This window comes from Dermatophagoides farinae, chromosome 1 (genome assembly GCF_024713945.1).
Source record: "Dermatophagoides farinae isolate YC_2012a chromosome 1, ASM2471394v1, whole genome shotgun sequence".
NCBI lineage: Eukaryota > Metazoa > Arthropoda > Arachnida > Sarcoptiformes > Pyroglyphidae > Dermatophagoides > Dermatophagoides farinae.
Genome location: NC_134677.1, coordinates 9,013,840 through 9,030,911, shown reverse-complemented (window position 1 = coordinate 9,030,911; position 17,072 = coordinate 9,013,840). Strand labels below are relative to the sequence as shown.

Here is a 17,072-nt window from a genome sequence, read left to right as displayed (position 1 = left end):
GTTCGTGTGGTTGAGATGAATTTCATGGCTTTAATCATGACGCATCAAAAACAAAAAAAAATCCATGAATTAATCAATGAATGAATGATAATGATGAAATTTTTTATTGAATAGTCATGAAATACACAAATATTTTATTATTATCATCATCAAATGGGAAAACAAAAACAAGACGAACAACATGTTCCATGAACTTTGACATGACATGAAGTTTTTTTTGAATTTTTTTTTTCTTAAATTCAAACATATCGATCCGATCGATCCAAAATCAATGATTGGAAATTTAACATGCGCTTTGGATTCTTCATCAATCAAATGGATGATGGTTGTGGTGTGGTCGGACCGGGGAGAAGGATTCTGAATTGAACAATTTTCAAACACTTTTCAAACACACGCAAAGCAAAAAATTCAAATAAAACATGAAATTTTTTCTTTTCACAGACACCGGCTTTACCACCACCAACAATAAAAATCTTGGATGAACTTTTTTCCATGTAAAAAATTCAAACAAGAGAAAAAAAAATTCGAATGAAAAATGGATGACGTAGTATATTTTGGAACGAAACTTTCATTTCATTTTTTCTTGTTGGAACCATGAAAACTTGCCTTCACTATTGTACAACAAGAATGATTAATCATTCCTGGTTTGTGGTTTAAAAACTCTCTGGTTAGTTGAGACCATTTGGTTGGTGGCCATTTGATGGTGATCTAATGAAAATGGAAAATTATTCTCGGACATTGTCACACACAATTACTATGTTTCGATGGTTCCAAATATTCCAGGACCTAAAATTGATTCAAATGAATAAATACAAACTTTTTCATTTCATTTTTTTGTATTTTATTTTTTTGAAAAAACGATCATTTTATTGTCTCAATTAAATATCAAAATTATCATTATTTCAAAAGTTATTTTTTTTGTCTGTGTTGTGAATGATTACAATATTTTTTTTTCTACAAATTTCTTTTCAACGCTAAACACAAATGGAAAATGTCAATAGATATTTTTTTTATCGGAAGGACAAATATTATCAGATAGAATTATTCAGATCATCATAACAATCAATTTTGAAAAAGATTTTTTTTTTTGGCCTGAGAAGGAGCACCAAATGATGATTGTGATTGAACAAAACAGACACATACACACACAGATTACAACATAATAATTCTTTTCATTTCAATATGATAATCGTTTTTTGATCAGAAAATCCGGGTTCCGAAATTGAAATGATTTATTCGTTTGGATGGGGGTGTGATGTGTTGTTGCTTTTTCTCAGGAATAAAAAAAAACAAAAACAAACCTGAGAATTTTTTTTTCGGTAACAAAAATCAGGGTCTAAATTCGTCCGCATTAATCATCATTCGATTTTCATTGAATGTAGTGATGAAAAAAAATGAGCGGCAAAACAGAAAAAAAAATCCAAAACAAAACTCAAGATTCATTTTTTTCTGCAATTTTTTTTTTAATTAATCAAAATCAATCAAGATTCTTCAAGTAGTAGTAATAGTAATAATAATAAAAGTAGTAGTAGTTTCTCCGTAAGAAAAAACAATGTGATTGTGGCATGTGTGTGTGTGTGTGTGTGTTGGATAATAATGATGATAATGAAAAAAAAGTAAGAAAATCAGAGTAATGTAAAGCATATGTGTGTAATATAATTTTTATTAAAAATTGTGTGTGTGTGTGTTTGTTAAAGAAACAATTTTGAAAATCAAGAATATTTTTTTGTTACCAAAAAAAAAAAAAAACAAAGATTATATACGAACTTCTAACTTCGATAACTAGCTAAAACAATATTTTGTAATTTCGAATAGAAATTGTGTGTGGATTTTCGAAAAAAAATCATCTCATGTGTCAATTTGATGGTGTGTGTTAAGGTGATGATGCTATTATGTATGAATAGCTAGAAATAGAGAGAGAGAGATAAAGAAAGTGAATGAATGAAAAAAAATATTTAGAATGAATAAATGTGTGAGAAAAAAAAATGGCCCGATAAAAAACACGATTCTAACGAGCCAGAAAAAATGACATTAAAACGATGATCAAAAAAAATCGAGTTATTGATGTATTATGGTGTATGTGTGTGTGTGTGTCGTCTGTAGGTCAAGAGAGAACAATATCAATAATGATAATGGCCGAATGAAAAAAAAAACGAAGATGGTTTGTCCTCAGAAAAAAAATCATTCAATGGTTTGGGGTGATTTGATGGTGGATGAGTTGAATGGTGAGGGTAATAATCATTGTTGGTTGGTAATGTGAGATTATAATCGATTTTTTTCAATTTTGTATTCATCGATAATTTATATGGTTGAAAAGAGGAAGGAGATACCTGAGGTTTCATCCTGGTGTGTTTTATGAGATGATGATGTTTTTGATGTATTTCCACAATGGTTTAGTTCCAAGAATATGGCGCCTGTATCTGTGAATAGACAGCACCAGTACCGGTCAAAAGATAAGCCGTTGTCGATGATGGCGTCAAATGAATTTGTTGTTGTTGTTGTTGTTGCTGCTGTTGTTGCTGGGCTTGTTGTTGTTGTTGTTGAGCAGCTGCTACAACCTGTGCCTGTTGTTGTACAGCGACTTGTGCTTGTTGTAATGAATCAGAATCCGATTCTTCATTAGAACCTTCACGTCTTTCCTGTTGATTTTGTTGAGCTGTATTAGCTTGTTGTCCTTTACGACGGTATTCTTCCATCGATGATTCATATCGCACACGTTCCTGATTTTGACGTTCAACATAAGGCCGTTTGTCATCTTCGGTCATATTACGCCATCGTTCACCGCCAAGTTTGGCCAATGCAGCTACACCACCTTCTGGTTCTTTACCAGCCATTTCTTTTCTAAAATCAACCATGAATAACATGAATGCTGTTCCCGGTCGTTTTGGTTTGGAAGCATCACGTGCTGGTTTGTATATAGCCATTTCTCGTTTATAACGATCCCTATCTTTGGATGCAGCATCTAAAAATGGTTTCTTCTCCTCTTCGGACATCTGTGCCCATTTAGCAGCACATTCTTTACCAAATTCGGCGATCTTTGGTACTGGACGACCATTTTTCTTTAATTCTTCACGATACCATTGTGTAAAATTGATAAATGGCGTTGCCGCACGTTTCGGTGCAGGTACTCCATCCTTATTAACCTTGGGTTTTTTCTGTTTTTTATGACCATGATGATGATGTTGTTGATGATGCTGTTGTGACATTGTATTTGCAACGGCAACCGTTGGCTGAACGTTTGTCGTATAAACAATTTGACCATGTGCTAATTGATGTTGACCGGCATTATTTAGCTGACCAGGCATTACAGTCAAATTTAAACCAGTTGCAGAAATCATTTGTGACATCGGAATCTGTGCCATTGTTGCAGGATGAAGTTGATTCGCATTAATTGCGGCGTGATGCGCCATAGCTTGATGATAATCAGCGTAATCGGACATCATTCGAACAAGATAACAAAAAAAAGAATTTTTGTTGGTTTTTGAGGACCAATATGAAATATAAGGATATTTTGGGGCGAGGAAAAATTTTTTTCTAGTTCCGTACTTTCGATTCTGATGATTCTATTCAATTAGTTTCCGTTTCAACTAGAAAACAAACGACAGTATGGAACAAATAATGATGAATCGATCGATTAGTGTTGTTTTTTTCGCGCCAATATTTCTATCATGTTAGAGAGAAAGAAATGAAACAAAAAAAAACCAAGAAACATTAAATATTGTCATAATAAAAACATGACATATGTAAGAATATCTCAAAAACAAAAACAAATCTATACTGTGTTTGTTATTTCAAATCAAAACACCGGCACATGCATAGCACACATAAACACACCACATATAATGGATTTGTTTTTTGGCGCGCGATTTTTTTTCTCATTCGCTCATTCTCCTCTCTCACTCTCTCTCTCTCTTTCTACACGCATTCATTCATTCATTCATTCATTCATTCACTATACCTAAAAATGAGTGGCATTCATATCTCATATATATATTGTAATTGTAATGATGATGGACAAAATTTGGCGCCAAAGGTCAATGGTGAACACAACAATGAAATCCAGGTGCATCATACACATTCATTTTGTCATCATATTTTCAATTAGTGAAAATAGCCTACTACTAAATTAATATCATTTTCATCTTTTAAATTTTTTTCCATTATCTCTACGAATAATTTTGTCTAGAACAAGCATGAAAAAAAAATCCGTCCGTAGCCAATAAAGCCAAAATCAAAAGAATAGATTAATCACACATTTTTTAAAAATTTAAAATAATTTTTTGTTTTGTTTTGTTTTTAGTACACACCGTTTTACGTTGTTATTTTATTGATGTTGATGATGATGTTTTGTTGTTGTTATTATTATTATTTCTTCTCACTTGTTGTAGTTTTATTTTGTATATAAAAAAGTTACATACATTCACTATACACACAAATTAATGTTGAGAGTTATCTACACACACACACACAACACATTGAAATAGCATACACAATACACTCACATGTAGTTCACATAGATACACACACAGAGATTGTATTATTCACAAACGTTGTCTTTTTTCTTCTTTTTCGCTTTCTTTTTCTTCCTTTTTTTTCTCGTATTAGATTCTATTTCGATGTCGCTTGATACTGTGTATATATTTTTTCGATCGGTTTTAGGGTGAGTTGAGTTGGTCGTTGTCGTTTTTAGTTTTTTTTTTCTTTCTTTCGTTCGTCATTCACTTGGTGTGTGTATCATTATTATTAGTATTTTTTCATCATCAGTCGGTTGTCGGTTTTGAATGTATATATATGGTAAATGTATATATTGGATGTATGTATTATTGTGGGCAAAAAAGTATATAATAATTTTGCTTTCAGTTGTACAATTTTTTTTTCTTGTTGTTGATGTTGCTTTGTATATCACACATAGACCACGAGAGAAACGAAACAAGAGATACAGACACAAAAAGCAGAGAGAAAAGCACAGTGTATATTATACTTTACACACAAATAGAGAAATGAAATTTCTTCTTCAAAAGCAAAAGCAAGAAAAAAAAACAATATTTTCCACACAAACACAGCACAGGAAAAAGAGAAAACTTTACTACGTATTGATGATAGATAGAACTTTGAATGTAGAAATAGGAATTTACAAAGCACAAAAAACGCTATGTATTGTCAATGTTATATTGGTCGTTGGTGAAGCGCGCAAATAGAAAAAAAAACCATACACACAACACTCACACACACACATTAGACTTGAATCATCATCATCCAACACAAATAGACAATTACGATATACATACAACAACACATACAATACAATCAGTGCAACCAACAGTGGCAGATAGACTAGCTCAATTCAATGTATGACAGTCGCTTTTCTTTCGCTTAATAATCTTTTCTTTTCTCTCTTTTCATGTTTCAATGTGTGTGTGTGTGTGTGTGTTTGGTGTAGAAGTAGAAAAATAAATAAGAAAAGAAAAACAAAAAGATCATAGCTATTCAATGATGGTGGTAGCGGCATCAGTATACGTTGTACGTCATATATGATATTTCTATACTGCTACTACCATGTGGTGTGATACACTAAATAAAAACCACCACCTTCATTAACCATGGCCATTAACAACATTAACCAATCGTTGTCTATTTAGCCTTTATTCGAGGCGGGATCCATGAGAAAAAAGCGCGCGCACTTTTTACACTCATAAACCTTCTATCAATAATAGTAATGATTGGGAGGTTTTGATCAAGTTTTCAAACCAACATTTCGACAACTCTCCATCTAGTTTTGAATAATGCTGTTAGATGTATGACATACAAACATCATCTAATTGTTGTAGCAGCAGTAGTTATCAAAACGATGATTTTGATAATGTTGATGATCGCTAGGTGGATTCATGTCGTCGAACAAATAATAAGAGCGGAAGATGAATAGATATAGATGTGATGTGATTTTTTTCTATTCCTTTTTTTTCTTTCATTGATCTTACCATTGCAAATGATGATAAAGTGAAATGGAAAGGCAAAATAGGCGCCAAATTTAGCAATCAAGAACATTTCCTGAACATTGATGATGATGAGAGAAAATAAAACCATCACATACACATGTGCTGCTCGATTTTTCGGTCACCGAAAATTTCATCCGGTTGACAATGATATATAATAATGATAATGACAAAAAAATTGTTTTTTTCAAACATCAGTTCCAGATAAAAATTAGAATTGAATGATGAATTTTTGGACAAAAAAAACGCGTGGTTCATAGTGACAGACGACACTATCGTTTTGTCATAATCGATTATCATCACATGACAGGCATGATTTTAGAATTTTTTCAATTTGTTTTCGTTTCTTTCCATTTGTAATCGAAATGTTATCATGTTGGTTCCAAAATGATGAATATTGTGCCGAAAAAAGTCAGCTACGCACCAGCTGCGTATCGAATGCTTCGTGGTTGTTTTTGTTTGTATAAACCACCGAAAAAAGGATTCAAAAAAACTCGATTGGCATTAACTCAAAAAGTATCCGATGGTAATTTTTTGAATACGTTATTTTGTCATTAATTAATTAATTGGTCTTTTAAATAATCATCATATATAGAATTGAATGCAATGGAATGTCGTTCACCTCGTGAACGAATCGAAATAATTGGCGATTTAGATTCCGATTTGAATGTTGAGATTCGTTCTAATTTAGCCGATCATCCATTAGTTTCGGGTCCAAGATATGATCCTAAACAAATAGCCTTGATGTTTACCAATAACCCAGGATGGTATGCCAGTGGCATTATGGTTGGTTTTATTGGATCGGATGCTTATAAAGGAGCCGGATTTAAACGTTATAATCTTCCAAAGTTATATGAAATTAAAGGTGAATTTGGTCTAGCGTCATTGAATTACCGTGATGATGGAAAAGTACGAATGAAATCATCATATAAGCATATTCAGGAAATATTTTATGAACGAATTCTTTCGAAAATTGAAGCTGCTCAACGTTCATTAATGTTCAAAGTTGCGAATGTTAATATTCAAAGTGAAGATGCCTATCAAATGGCCGTTAAAGGCCATGTTCGTCCAGCTACGAAAGAAACGATGCCATTAATTACGGCCATAAAACCGATTACGTTTGAACCACCGAATTTTAGTTTTCAAGTTCAATGTCAAAATGAAAATGAACATTTCCTTGCCGAATTGGTCAACGAAATTGGTATTGCATTGAAATCTTGTGCACGTTGTACCGGCATTCGTCTGATACAATATGGACCATTCACTATTGAACAGGCATTGCTACAAAAACATTGGACATTGGAAAATCTGATAGAAAACATTCATGAATGTCAAAGGATTTTGAATGAATATGAAAAACAATTTCAAAAATAGTGATAAAATAAGGCTATTCTTTCTTTCTTTTTTTTCTTGTTAATTTTCAAATTCAAAGCAATTTTTTCGAAAGACTGTGATAAATGAATATGGAAACAAAATTATTTGATTGACAAATATATATTTGATATATTTCGCTTACCTATAATGATGATATTTAGCAAATGTTTCGGCCACAATCAACGGAAAAATCAGTGAAACATCACAGTATAATTTAATAGGATTAGCAGTCATTTTTATCTTTCCCCATGAAATTGCTTCATCAGGTCTGGCACCAGAATCCGAACCATCAAATTCTTGACCAGTGTTGATGAACACGGCATAATCAGCACCATTTCTCTATATATTTTTGTTTAGAAAGCTTTTTTTTGAAATAAATGATAATTTTGTTATAGAAAAACATACCATTAAATTTGCATTACAAATATGATGTTTAATAACACCACCTCCGAGTATGATCATGCCAGTTTGTCGTGCTTTCATACTAATCGTATTCAAACGACGAATGTCACCAACAATGTCCAATATGAGACCAGGATTTCGGAATGAATGCATATAGATCATATCACCCAATGAACCATCGGTTAAAGCCGGACAAAATATAGGAATTCGATTTACATAAGCCCAATATAAGACGGATTCTTCATTATTAATCTCTTTACCCAGCCTTGTAGCCATTTTCGATGGTGTCCATATCATTTTTTGTGTTTGTTGTTCACGAAGCATTTCATCCAATATCGGTATGATCCAATCTTCAAATAGACAATAATTATCATTCGGCACGAGAAGATTTCCAATTCGATTGATTCCATTCTGACGTAATTGTCGACCAGATAGATGAAAATCACCAACATAGGTGGGCGCTAAACATTTGATAATGTCTTCTTCAATACCACCAGCAGTGGTCACAATGCAATCAACCTGATATATAATATAAAATCATTATTATTGTTAGCTTTCGTTAATGAGAAAAATTACCATTCTATGTTGAACGAGAAAACGAATCGTTTCTCGAATACCACTGGAAATTATGTTCGAAGTATAGCCGAGAAATATTGTACATCCCGTTTGTCGTCGAATGAATGGATCATCTTCATATTCATCCGATTCGAATGGTTCCTGACGAGCGTTAAGCATTGCTTCAATTTGTTTGATTGCCAAAGCAAAGTTTGTTGCCTGAAATCCAGTGGTCAAATATGTTTGCAACAAAGCAGAATGATTGATTCCTTTATTGAAATCATAACCACCAACTTTTTGCTGTAGTAAAATATTGCCGCCAGAATCATCATTTATGTTTGAACTTTCAGTCTGTAATTTTTTTGAAATGCTTGTCTTTTTCAACACTGCTTCCTGGATCGATTTGAGCATCGGATCATCCATTATTTTGAATCATAAATTATAAAAAAATTATTATTAAAAATTATTAATCAAAACGGCATGGAACAGAAATTTACGTCATTTATGACCAGGCAAGATTGATGTTTGGTTCGCGTGTTCGAAACCGCGATTTGTGATCCAAACACCACCGATAATGGCTAAATCAAAATATGAATATGTTCGGCAATTTGAATCGGCAACCGATTATCATCTATTGTTAGATTCCTACATCGTTGTCCGTGTCGATGGACAATGTTTTCATCGATATGCAAAGGAACATAATTTTCTAAAACCAAATGATAAAAGGTAAATGTTGAATATTTGGAACAATTTTCTTTTTCAATTAATAAAATTTAATAGATGTTTAGATCTAATGAATCGATCCGCATTGCACGTAATGAGATCATTCTATCCGAATATCATTATGGCATATGGTCAAAGTGATGAATATAGTTTCATCTTACGACGAATGGCACAGTTTTTTAATCGTCGACAGAATAAAATCATTTCATTGATAACATCAACGTTTACGGCTGGATTCATTTACCATTGGAATGATTATTTTAGCGATGCGAAAAACACACGATTGATACCGAAAATAGCGGCTGATGGAACGAAATCATTATCGCTGACACAAACGATGAAATATCCACCATCATTCGATGGTCGTTGTATTCTTTATCCAAATGAACGAACATTAATGGATTATCTGCGATGGCGACAAGTTGATTGTCATATTAATAATCTTTACAATACAACCTTTTATGCATTGACCGGTGAATATACTCACTATGAGCATGATGATAAAAGTGATAAATTCAATGTTTCATTTCCTTATTGTGGTCCAAAATTATTGCCTAAATTATCGACAAATGAAGCAACACAACGATTATCACATACATCCAGTGGTGATAAAAATGAAATTCTATTCACAGATTATGGTATCAATTATAATAATGAATTGCAACAATTTCGTAAAGGTACAATTATCACATTGAATATGGAACAAATTGATCGTCGATTATTTATGGATCAAAAATCAACAAACAATTTCAATACGAAAAAGAATAAAAAACAGAAAAAAGACAAAATGTGTGTGGAATATCCATTAATCCAAGAATCATCAGATGATCAACAACAATTATTTGATCTAATGAATGTGGATATAATTTCTGAAGAATTTTGGCAAAAATATGATTCATTATTGAAATTGCTGTGATATATCAAATGAAATGGAATATACAAAACAAAAATGATTAAATGACAAAATGATCAAAGATGTTGTTGTTCCCATAGTTTAAACGTTCGATCAAATGAACATGATATTAGATAATTATTATCATTTGATACATCCACACACATCACTTTACCATCATGACCACTAAGTGTTTTGATCGGTGTCCATGCTGGATGTGCCCACAATTTAATCGTATTATCATAGGATGCTGTCATTATATAGTTTCCTAAATTATGTTCGAAACGTACTTTTGAAACAATATTCGTATGTGCAGCAACAGTATATTCTAATTTACGTTCACGTAGATTCCATATTTTAACGCTATTATCTTCACTTCCAGTTACAATTTGATAACCATTCGGTGAGAACGATACCGATATAACACCTTTGAGATGTCCATCCATAAACATTATACAACGTCCGGTTCGTAGGTCCCAAACACGGCCAAAACCATCACGGCCACCTGTAACAACAACACTACCATCACGTTGAAAATCAATTTCATGTACAGGTTTTGAATGACCTTCTTGATGTAGAATTTCTTCATTATATTCAAGATCCCATAAACGCCATGAATTATCATAACAACAAGTGGCGAGAAATCGTCCAGATGGATGAAAACCAATACTACTCACACGATGTGGTTGATGACCATTCAATGAATGTATAGGTTCTTCTTTGCCAAGATTCCAAAGATGTACAGAACCATCTACACTACATGATGCTAGATTTACAGCTTCTTCTGGCTGATCAATTGTCGATCGAGGATGGAATGCAATGTCATCAGCATTACAATTATGTCCACGAAGTGTATATTTCAGCTGTAATCCATTCAGTGACCATATTTTACAGAGACCACTCCATGATGATGTCGCAATTAGCGAACCATTCGGGCTGAATGAACAACTAGAAATGGGCCGTTGATCGGCCACTTGTGAACAGCTGATTTCCATTGATCGTAATTTTTTATACAGTTCCTGATTGTTTGCTTCACGAACTTCGTATGGGATTTGTTTATAATGTCTTGCCTCTTTTAATCGTTCTTTTGCTTTCGGTATCGAATATTCGGCAATCCATTGACGAGCTTTCAATAAATTTTCACTTCCAACATGATACCAAGTTTTACTAGGTTCTTTTTCCTCTTGACTTCGATCTTCATCTTTATTCTTTTTGATAGCATCTTCACCGAGCCTTGCCAATAATTGTCGAAGACGTTCACGACGATCAGCAGGGCCTTCGCCGAACAAACACATCGGTTGATTTAGATGTCGAAGATGGGCACGTACTTCGATATCATCCGTAGAGACGGCAATCTGTCGTGCTTTACGTTTCCGTTCCAATTCTTCCAATGCATTTTGTTTATCATTATTCAATAATGGTGCTGGTTTGAGATCAAAATATTGATTCGATGTATTGATATTCGATGATGTTGATGGTTCTGGCTGTTGTTGTTGGTTTGATTGTTGTAACATACGAACCGAATCTTCCAAACTTCCATAATGAACAATTTTCTGTTTTTTAACATAATCAATATCATTATCATTGTACATTTTAAATGAATAAATGTTTGTTTTTCTTGAAAAAAATTAATAAAAATCCCGATTTACGAAATACAAACAGGCCGGCAAATCAATCTTGTATCGATAGTTTCGTTCATCATAGCAAATGCGCTCGATATTTTTTTTTTACACAAAGCCGCATTCATTATATTGTGTGAGTGACAGTGCCCAATTGTTTGTTGAGTATTTGTGTGTGTAGATGAGGTAATAATTAACAACATTGGGTTGAATCTTATTTTGTAATAATTTGATCATAATATTTGGATCTTTAATTATTAGTGGTAATCTAATATCGAAAAAAATCATTCAATAATTATGGCTGATAGTGATGATGATTACGATCGACGTCGTGGCCGTGATAAATTCCGGCGCGAAAGAAATGATTACAATGATCGAAATATAAATAATCGCCGTGATGATTGGGCACCGGATAGGTAAGATTGAAATTTCGAATAATAAACTTTATAATTCAACGGACTTCTTTTCGAATTAGTTGGTCACAACGTGATCGCAATCAAAGCGGTCGACGTGATTATCGAGATAATTATAATTCAGGTCGAATGAATTATTCCCGTAATGATCGTTATAGTCCTGCGGATCGTAGCGGTGATATGAGTCCACCAATGAAACGAATACGTTCTACTGGTGGACGCGATTGGGATGAACGTTATTCCAATTATGATAGTGGATATCATGGTGGTGGTGGTGCTGGTGGTGGCGGAGGTCATCATGTTGTTTCACATTATAATCGCGATAGCTATGGACAACATGATCGTGAACGAGATGATGAGTATGATGATGTAATAATTGATTCAAGATTGAATAATTGTAAGATATTTATCAATAATTATTAGATTATATCAACCACCAATGATGACTGTAAAACAATTCGTTAATGAACAAGATGATCATCTTGATAGTGAAATTCTTATTTCTAAATATAATGATTATAAATGCGAATTTAAACGTACACAGATACAGGAATTTTTTAATCGCCATAAAGATGAAGAATGGTAAGTTTTCTTTGTTTTATTTGATTGATTGATTCATTTTCAAATCAATCAATCAATCGAAAAAAATGTTCGAAAATTTTGTTTTTTTTTCTCCTTAAATTTTCAGGCCAATCTATTTGGGCATTTATATTTATTCTGTGATTCTCAATACAAATAGTATTTGATTCGAATGTTGTTTTTTTTTGTAGCATAGTTTGTGTGTGTTGTTTTTTCTGGTGAATTATTTTTAGTTGAAAAAAAATTCATTTTATTCCAGTGTGTTTTTTTTTGAAAATCTTCAATTCTTTATTTTCAGTGTCTTCATTTCAATGTCAACTTTTTCTCTCAGATTTGACTTGGTTTTGTTTTGTTTTTTTTTTTTTTTTTTGTTTTTTCGTTTGTTCATTACATCAAAAAAAAAATTTTCCTATATATTTTATATCTGTGATCAGTAAATCGACAATCTTCCGTTTCACATACAAATATTCATCATCCATTAATCAATCAATATTGATTGATTAATTTATTGATTTGATTGAATTTATTCATTTAAAGTTTCTTTCATTTTGAAAGCTTTTTCTTTTAATATTGTGCTATATAACAAAAAAAATTATTAATTAGGTTTCATAGAGGTGAGAAATATATTAAATATAAATATATATCATTCGAATATGTTGATCATGAATAGAATTTCAACTTTTTTGTCCCATATACTCCTTCCATCTTCTCATATTTTTTTTTTGGTTATGTTAATCATTCTTTTTTTTCCATATTCAAAGGTTTCGATGTAAATATTATCCGGATGAGATGGAAAAACGAAAAACGAAAATGCAACAAACGTATCAGAATCGATTGAATGTTTTCATGGAATTATATGAAAAGAAATATTTTGAAAATGTTTCACTAGATGTTGATAAAGCTGAACAGATAATCAAAGTATTGGATGCTGCCGTTATTAAAATGGAAGGTGGAAACGATTTTGATCTGAATGCTCTAAACAATGAATTTGATGAACAGCAGCAACAACAAAAAAATATTGATTCTATTTTTGCTATCGATTCATCATCGACAACAAAATCATCATTTATATCAACGGCAGCTCCAGCAGTTGGTTCATCCGTTTCATCTAGTTTTGGCGATAAAACGGACGATAATGTAGTCAATAATAATGAGAATGATGGTGATAATGATAAAATGCCTGATGAATCTGATGAGAAAATGAATGAAGAAAAACCGGATGAAACAAATGTCGTTGATGAAGAAAAACAAATGTCCGAAGATGGTGAAGTATCACAAACACTGAAACCAATGATGGATGATGGTGCTGAAAGTGGTGATGGTGAATTGATTGAAGAAGGCGAAGATGCAAGCAAAGATGATAATGATGAACAACAACAACAACAACATACTGATTCCAAACAACAACAGCAGCAGCAACAATCACAAGAAAAAAATGAATGTGAAAATTCCAATGAAAAGAAACCGCGAGCTTTACATAAGACTTGTTCGATATTTTTTCGCAATATAGCACCATCAATCACACGTCAAGAAATTGAAGATGTAAGTCTTGTTATATGTTGCAAATTTATTCCGTGATATTTGATGAATTCTTTCCGATAGGAATGTCGTAAATTTCCTGGATTTTTACGTTTGGCAATTTCTGAACCACAAATGGATCGACGATTTAATCGCCGTGGATGGGCAACCTATGAACGCACGGTTAATATTCGTGAAATCTGTTGGAATCTAAACAATGTTAAAGTAAGCGTTTTCATTGTGAAATATAAAATTTATGATGATGATAATTTTTGTTTTTTTTCAATTAGATTCGAGGAACTGAACTTAGTCCGATTGTTAATCGAGATCTAACTAGACGCATTCGATCAATCAATGGAATATCATCGGATAAAACCGTTGTACGTGCAGATATCCGACATGCGGCAAAATTAATTATGAAACTTGATCAGCAAAAAAAATTATGGGAAGAAACCTTAGATGAAACAAACACCGAACCACAAAATGGTTCGACGAATACATTGTCCACTCCATCACGTAATCCATTGATGAAAAATATTACCGATTATCTGATTGAAGAAGCACCAGCTGAAGAAGCTGAATTATTGGGCACATCAGTGGAAGATCCGGCAATCGTTTCGCCAGAAATCGATGAATCCTGCGAAGCGAATGGCAATGCAACAGGCTCGAATGAAGGCACACAATTGGAAAGAGATGAAGATTTGATCAAAGTTCTGGATCGGCTTTTGTTCTATCTACGAATCGTACATTCAATTGATTATTACAATCATTGTGACTATGCCAATGAAGATGAAATGCCAAATCGTATCGGCCTGGTTCATGCACGCGGTCTAATTTCATCGGCTCGTGTTACATCTGTCGAAATAACAGAATATATAAAAGATTTTGAAAATAGGATTCTATCGACATTATTGAAACCGATTCCAGAGATTACGCCTGAAGAAGCAAATAAATTAGGCTTGAAAGTTATTGACGATTCAGTTGATGCATTCATCAAAGAAAACACAAAAGAATTGGGTGAAGGAAAATGGCTATGTCCATTATCGAATAAAAAGTTTATGGGACCAGAATTTGTTCGTAAACATATACTGAATAAACATGGTGAACGTGTCGAACAGGTTAAAGCAGAGACAGTCTATTTTAATAATTATATAATGGACCCGAAACGACCACAATTACCGGAACATCCATTGAATCGTCCACAAAATAATCAACAACCATTGCAACAACAGCAAACAACAAGACATGAACCACTTCTTAGTGGACCACATGGTTTTGGTTATAATCATCGTGGTGGTAATCATATGCCAAGCTTAATGGCTGGTGGTGGTTATCTACGATATCCAAATGCTGGTCCACATCCACCACCATATCTATTGCATGGACAGATTATGGATCCATATATGCGACCAAATCTTAAAAGACGGTAAGTGGATTTTTATCATTGAACACCACAAACACATTACATACATACACAGATATAGAGAATATAACAGCGTATAAATATGATTTTTACACAAATCAATCAGAAGAATGAATGAATATGAAATATTGTCAAATCTTTTATATTTCTTGTCCCATTTTCTCTCTATCTTTTACCTTTCAAAAAATAGGGAACCATCAGCATCGCGTGACACTGTCGATTATGATGACGTTGCCTTCGAGGAATTGATCTGAACAAAATTCTCTTGACATAGATAATCAATAATTGATTATTGCCATTCTTCCATGGTATTAGTTTCCGGTCATTAATATTGGTGTGTGTGAGAGAGAGAGAGAGAAAAAAAATCCAATTAAATTAAAATTTTTTTTGAATAGGTCATATCCACTCCCACACATTCCTCATAAAAAAGGGAAAAAATAGGAATTTAACCCATTTAGATTTTTAAGCATTTTTGATTTGTCAAATTGATTTTAAAATATTATTTTGGAATAATAAAAAACTGAATAACCGATTTCTTTCCGGTTTTTTGTTTCTTATGAAAAATTTATTTCTACACGCACACACCCACACAGACACATCCATATCAGACATAAATCGAGTTTAACCTGTCAATTTTCTTTTTTTTCTCTTGTTTCATTTAAATTCTATAAACAGATATCGTGATCTTGATGCACCAATCGAAGAATAAATTGAAATGAATTTAAATCAATTTTATAGATATATATAGATGTTCGAAAGAATCGTCCACAAACAAACAAATCAAATAATTCGTGAATGATGTATTGTTGAATGTGACAAATTTATATATAAACCACACGCATCAAAATACCCAGCCACCCATCCATCTATCCATTCATTCATTCACTCGCTTACTCACTCACTGATGAATACATACATTGATTGATTGAAATAAAAATCGGGCATCAAAAGTATTTTTGTTGTTGTTATTGTTTTCGGATGACAACTTTATTTGTTTGTTTGTTTGTCTGAATGAATGCAAGACTGATGATGATGATGATATCTCTATAATCATTGCTATATTTGGATTCCTGAACAAATGTTTTTTGTTTGTTTTACTTTTTTTCACTTTTTTTTGCATTTACATTATATTCCAAATTCAAATAAAAAACAAAAACAAAAAAATGTTGTTGTTGCCAAACGTTAATGAACTTGTTTTGTTTTGAAAGAATTATTCATCATCATCATTTGATTTTCAAGTGGTGGTGAATGGATTTGGGAAAACAACGAGAATGGTGGTGAAAACAAACATTGAATGATGGAATAATTGTTTTTTTTTTGATGTTAAAATGTCAATGGTCTTTTGGGGCGATTTTGTTTGTCAAACTTAAAAAATTAAAAAAAAACACGTTGTGCGTATAGTCTGCAACAACAACAACAACAACAACAATTGTCAAGGATATTTTATTAGTCATCAGTATTAAAAGTGGCCATTGTAAAATTTTATTTTATCATCAAATGTGAAAGATGTGCCGTTTTTTCTGTATTAGAATAATTTTCTCTTCATTATTATCTAATCATCAATGATCATAAATGGTTAGT

At 32.6% G+C, this 17,072-nt stretch overlaps 6 protein-coding genes across 12 annotated transcripts; 3 read left to right on the top strand and 3 right to left on the bottom strand.

Annotated features, from left to right (window-relative positions):
* Positions 1–1,442: 1,442 nt before the first annotated feature.
* Positions 1,443–5,377, bottom strand: LOC124492638 (uncharacterized). Of its 2 annotated transcripts, XM_047055592.2 has the most exons (3): positions 4,308–5,377; positions 3,547–3,663; positions 1,443–3,412 (listed from the first exon to the last, which is right to left on the bottom strand). In XM_047055592.2, exon 3 carries the CDS (start codon positions 3,408–3,410, stop codon positions 2,394–2,396), a length of 1,017 nt encoding a protein of 338 aa, XP_046911548.2. In that variant the 5' UTR covers positions 3,411–3,412; positions 3,547–3,663; positions 4,308–5,377; the 3' UTR covers positions 1,443–2,393. The 2 variants fall into 2 exon arrangements, with proteins under 2 accessions (XP_046911548.2, XP_046911547.2); XM_047055591.2 differs by having other exon boundaries at positions 1,443–3,663.
* Positions 5,378–5,823: 446 nt separating this feature from the next.
* On the top strand, positions 5,824–7,767 carry LOC124492641 (pseudouridylate synthase TRUB2, mitochondrial). The gene is made up of 2 exons (XM_047055594.2): positions 5,824–6,519; positions 6,589–7,767. Exons 1-2 carry the CDS (start codon positions 6,381–6,383, stop codon positions 7,365–7,367), a joined length of 918 nt encoding a protein of 305 aa, XP_046911550.2. The 5' UTR covers positions 5,824–6,380; the 3' UTR covers positions 7,368–7,767.
* On the bottom strand, positions 7,303–8,839 carry LOC124492637 (putative deoxyhypusine synthase). Its single transcript, XM_047055589.2, has 4 exons — positions 8,346–8,839; positions 7,773–8,288; positions 7,510–7,706; positions 7,303–7,441 (listed from the first exon to the last, which is right to left on the bottom strand). Exons 1-4 carry the CDS (start codon positions 8,745–8,747, stop codon positions 7,420–7,422), a joined length of 1,137 nt encoding a protein of 378 aa, XP_046911545.2. The 5' UTR covers positions 8,748–8,839; the 3' UTR covers positions 7,303–7,419.
* Positions 8,834–10,023, top strand: THG (tRNA-histidine guanylyltransferase). The gene is made up of 2 exons (XM_047055593.2): positions 8,834–9,050; positions 9,105–10,023. Exons 1-2 carry the CDS (start codon positions 8,899–8,901, stop codon positions 9,961–9,963), a joined length of 1,011 nt encoding a protein of 336 aa, XP_046911549.1. The 5' UTR covers positions 8,834–8,898; the 3' UTR covers positions 9,964–10,023.
* On the bottom strand, positions 9,651–11,531 carry U4-U6-60K (U4-U6 small nuclear riboprotein factor 60K). Its single transcript, XM_047055588.2, has one exon. It carries the CDS (start codon positions 11,529–11,531, stop codon positions 10,017–10,019), a length of 1,515 nt encoding a protein of 504 aa, XP_046911544.1. The 3' UTR covers positions 9,651–10,016.
* Positions 11,532–11,686: 155 nt separating this feature from the next.
* On the top strand, positions 11,687–16,444 carry Ars2 (arsenic resistance protein 2). 6 transcript variants are annotated; one of them, XR_012832368.1, is made up of 9 exons: positions 11,699–11,744; positions 11,820–11,974; positions 12,034–12,330; positions 12,395–12,553; positions 13,312–14,092; positions 14,153–14,293; positions 14,359–15,494; positions 15,682–15,825; positions 15,887–16,023. XR_012832368.1 is itself a non-coding variant. In XM_075733301.1 (8 exons), the coding sequence occupies exons 2-8, from the start codon at positions 11,856–11,858 to the stop codon at positions 16,198–16,200; spliced, it is 2,667 nt and encodes an 888-aa protein (XP_075589416.1). In that variant the 5' UTR covers positions 11,699–11,744; positions 11,820–11,855; the 3' UTR covers positions 16,201–16,444. The 6 variants fall into 6 exon arrangements, 4 of the variants coding, with proteins under 4 accessions (XP_046911543.2, XP_075589284.1, XP_075589416.1 ...); XR_006959048.2 differs by having other exon boundaries at positions 11,687–11,974; XM_075733301.1 differs by lacking the exons at positions 15,682–15,825; positions 15,887–16,023 and adding an exon at positions 16,167–16,444.
* The last annotated feature ends 628 nt before the right edge of the window (positions 16,445–17,072 follow it).

Excerpts from the sequence above, each read along its gene's own strand:
- THG (XM_047055593.2), top strand. The coding sequence starts at position 8,899 with ATGGCTAAATCAAAATATGAATATGTTCGGCAATTTGAATCGGCAACC. Across the intron at positions 9,051-9,104 it reads CTAAAACCAAATGATAAAAG|ATGTTTAGATCTAATGAATC; the intron begins GTAAATGTTGAA and ends AAAATTTAATAG.
- Ars2 (XM_075733169.1), top strand. The coding sequence starts at position 11,856 with ATGGCTGATAGTGATGATGATTACGATCGACGTCGTGGCCGTGATAAA. Across the intron at positions 11,975-12,033 it reads GATGATTGGGCACCGGATAG|TTGGTCACAACGTGATCGCA; the intron begins GTAAGATTGAAA and ends TTTTCGAATTAG. Across the intron at positions 12,331-12,394 it reads GATCGTGAACGAGATGATGA|ATTATATCAACCACCAATGA; the intron begins GTATGATGATGT and ends AATAATTATTAG.
- U4-U6-60K (XM_047055588.2), bottom strand. The coding sequence starts at position 11,531 with ATGTACAATGATAATGATATTGATTATGTTAAAAAACAGAAAATTGTT.
- LOC124492637 (XM_047055589.2), bottom strand. The coding sequence starts at position 8,747 with ATGGATGATCCGATGCTCAAATCGATCCAGGAAGCAGTGTTGAAAAAG. Across the intron at positions 8,289-8,345 it reads TTCTCGTTCAACATAGAATG|GTTGATTGCATTGTGACCAC; the intron begins GTAATTTTTCTC and ends ATTATATATCAG. Across the intron at positions 7,707-7,772 it reads TTTGTAATGCAAATTTAATG|AGAAATGGTGCTGATTATGC; the intron begins GTATGTTTTTCT and ends AAAAATATATAG.
- LOC124492641 (XM_047055594.2), top strand. The coding sequence starts at position 6,381 with ATGATGAATATTGTGCCGAAAAAAGTCAGCTACGCACCAGCTGCGTAT. Across the intron at positions 6,520-6,588 it reads AACTCAAAAAGTATCCGATG|AATTGAATGCAATGGAATGT; the intron begins GTAATTTTTTGA and ends CATCATATATAG.
- LOC124492638 (XM_047055591.2), bottom strand. The coding sequence starts at position 3,443 with ATGATGTCCGATTACGCTGATTATCATCAAGCTATGGCGCATCACGCC.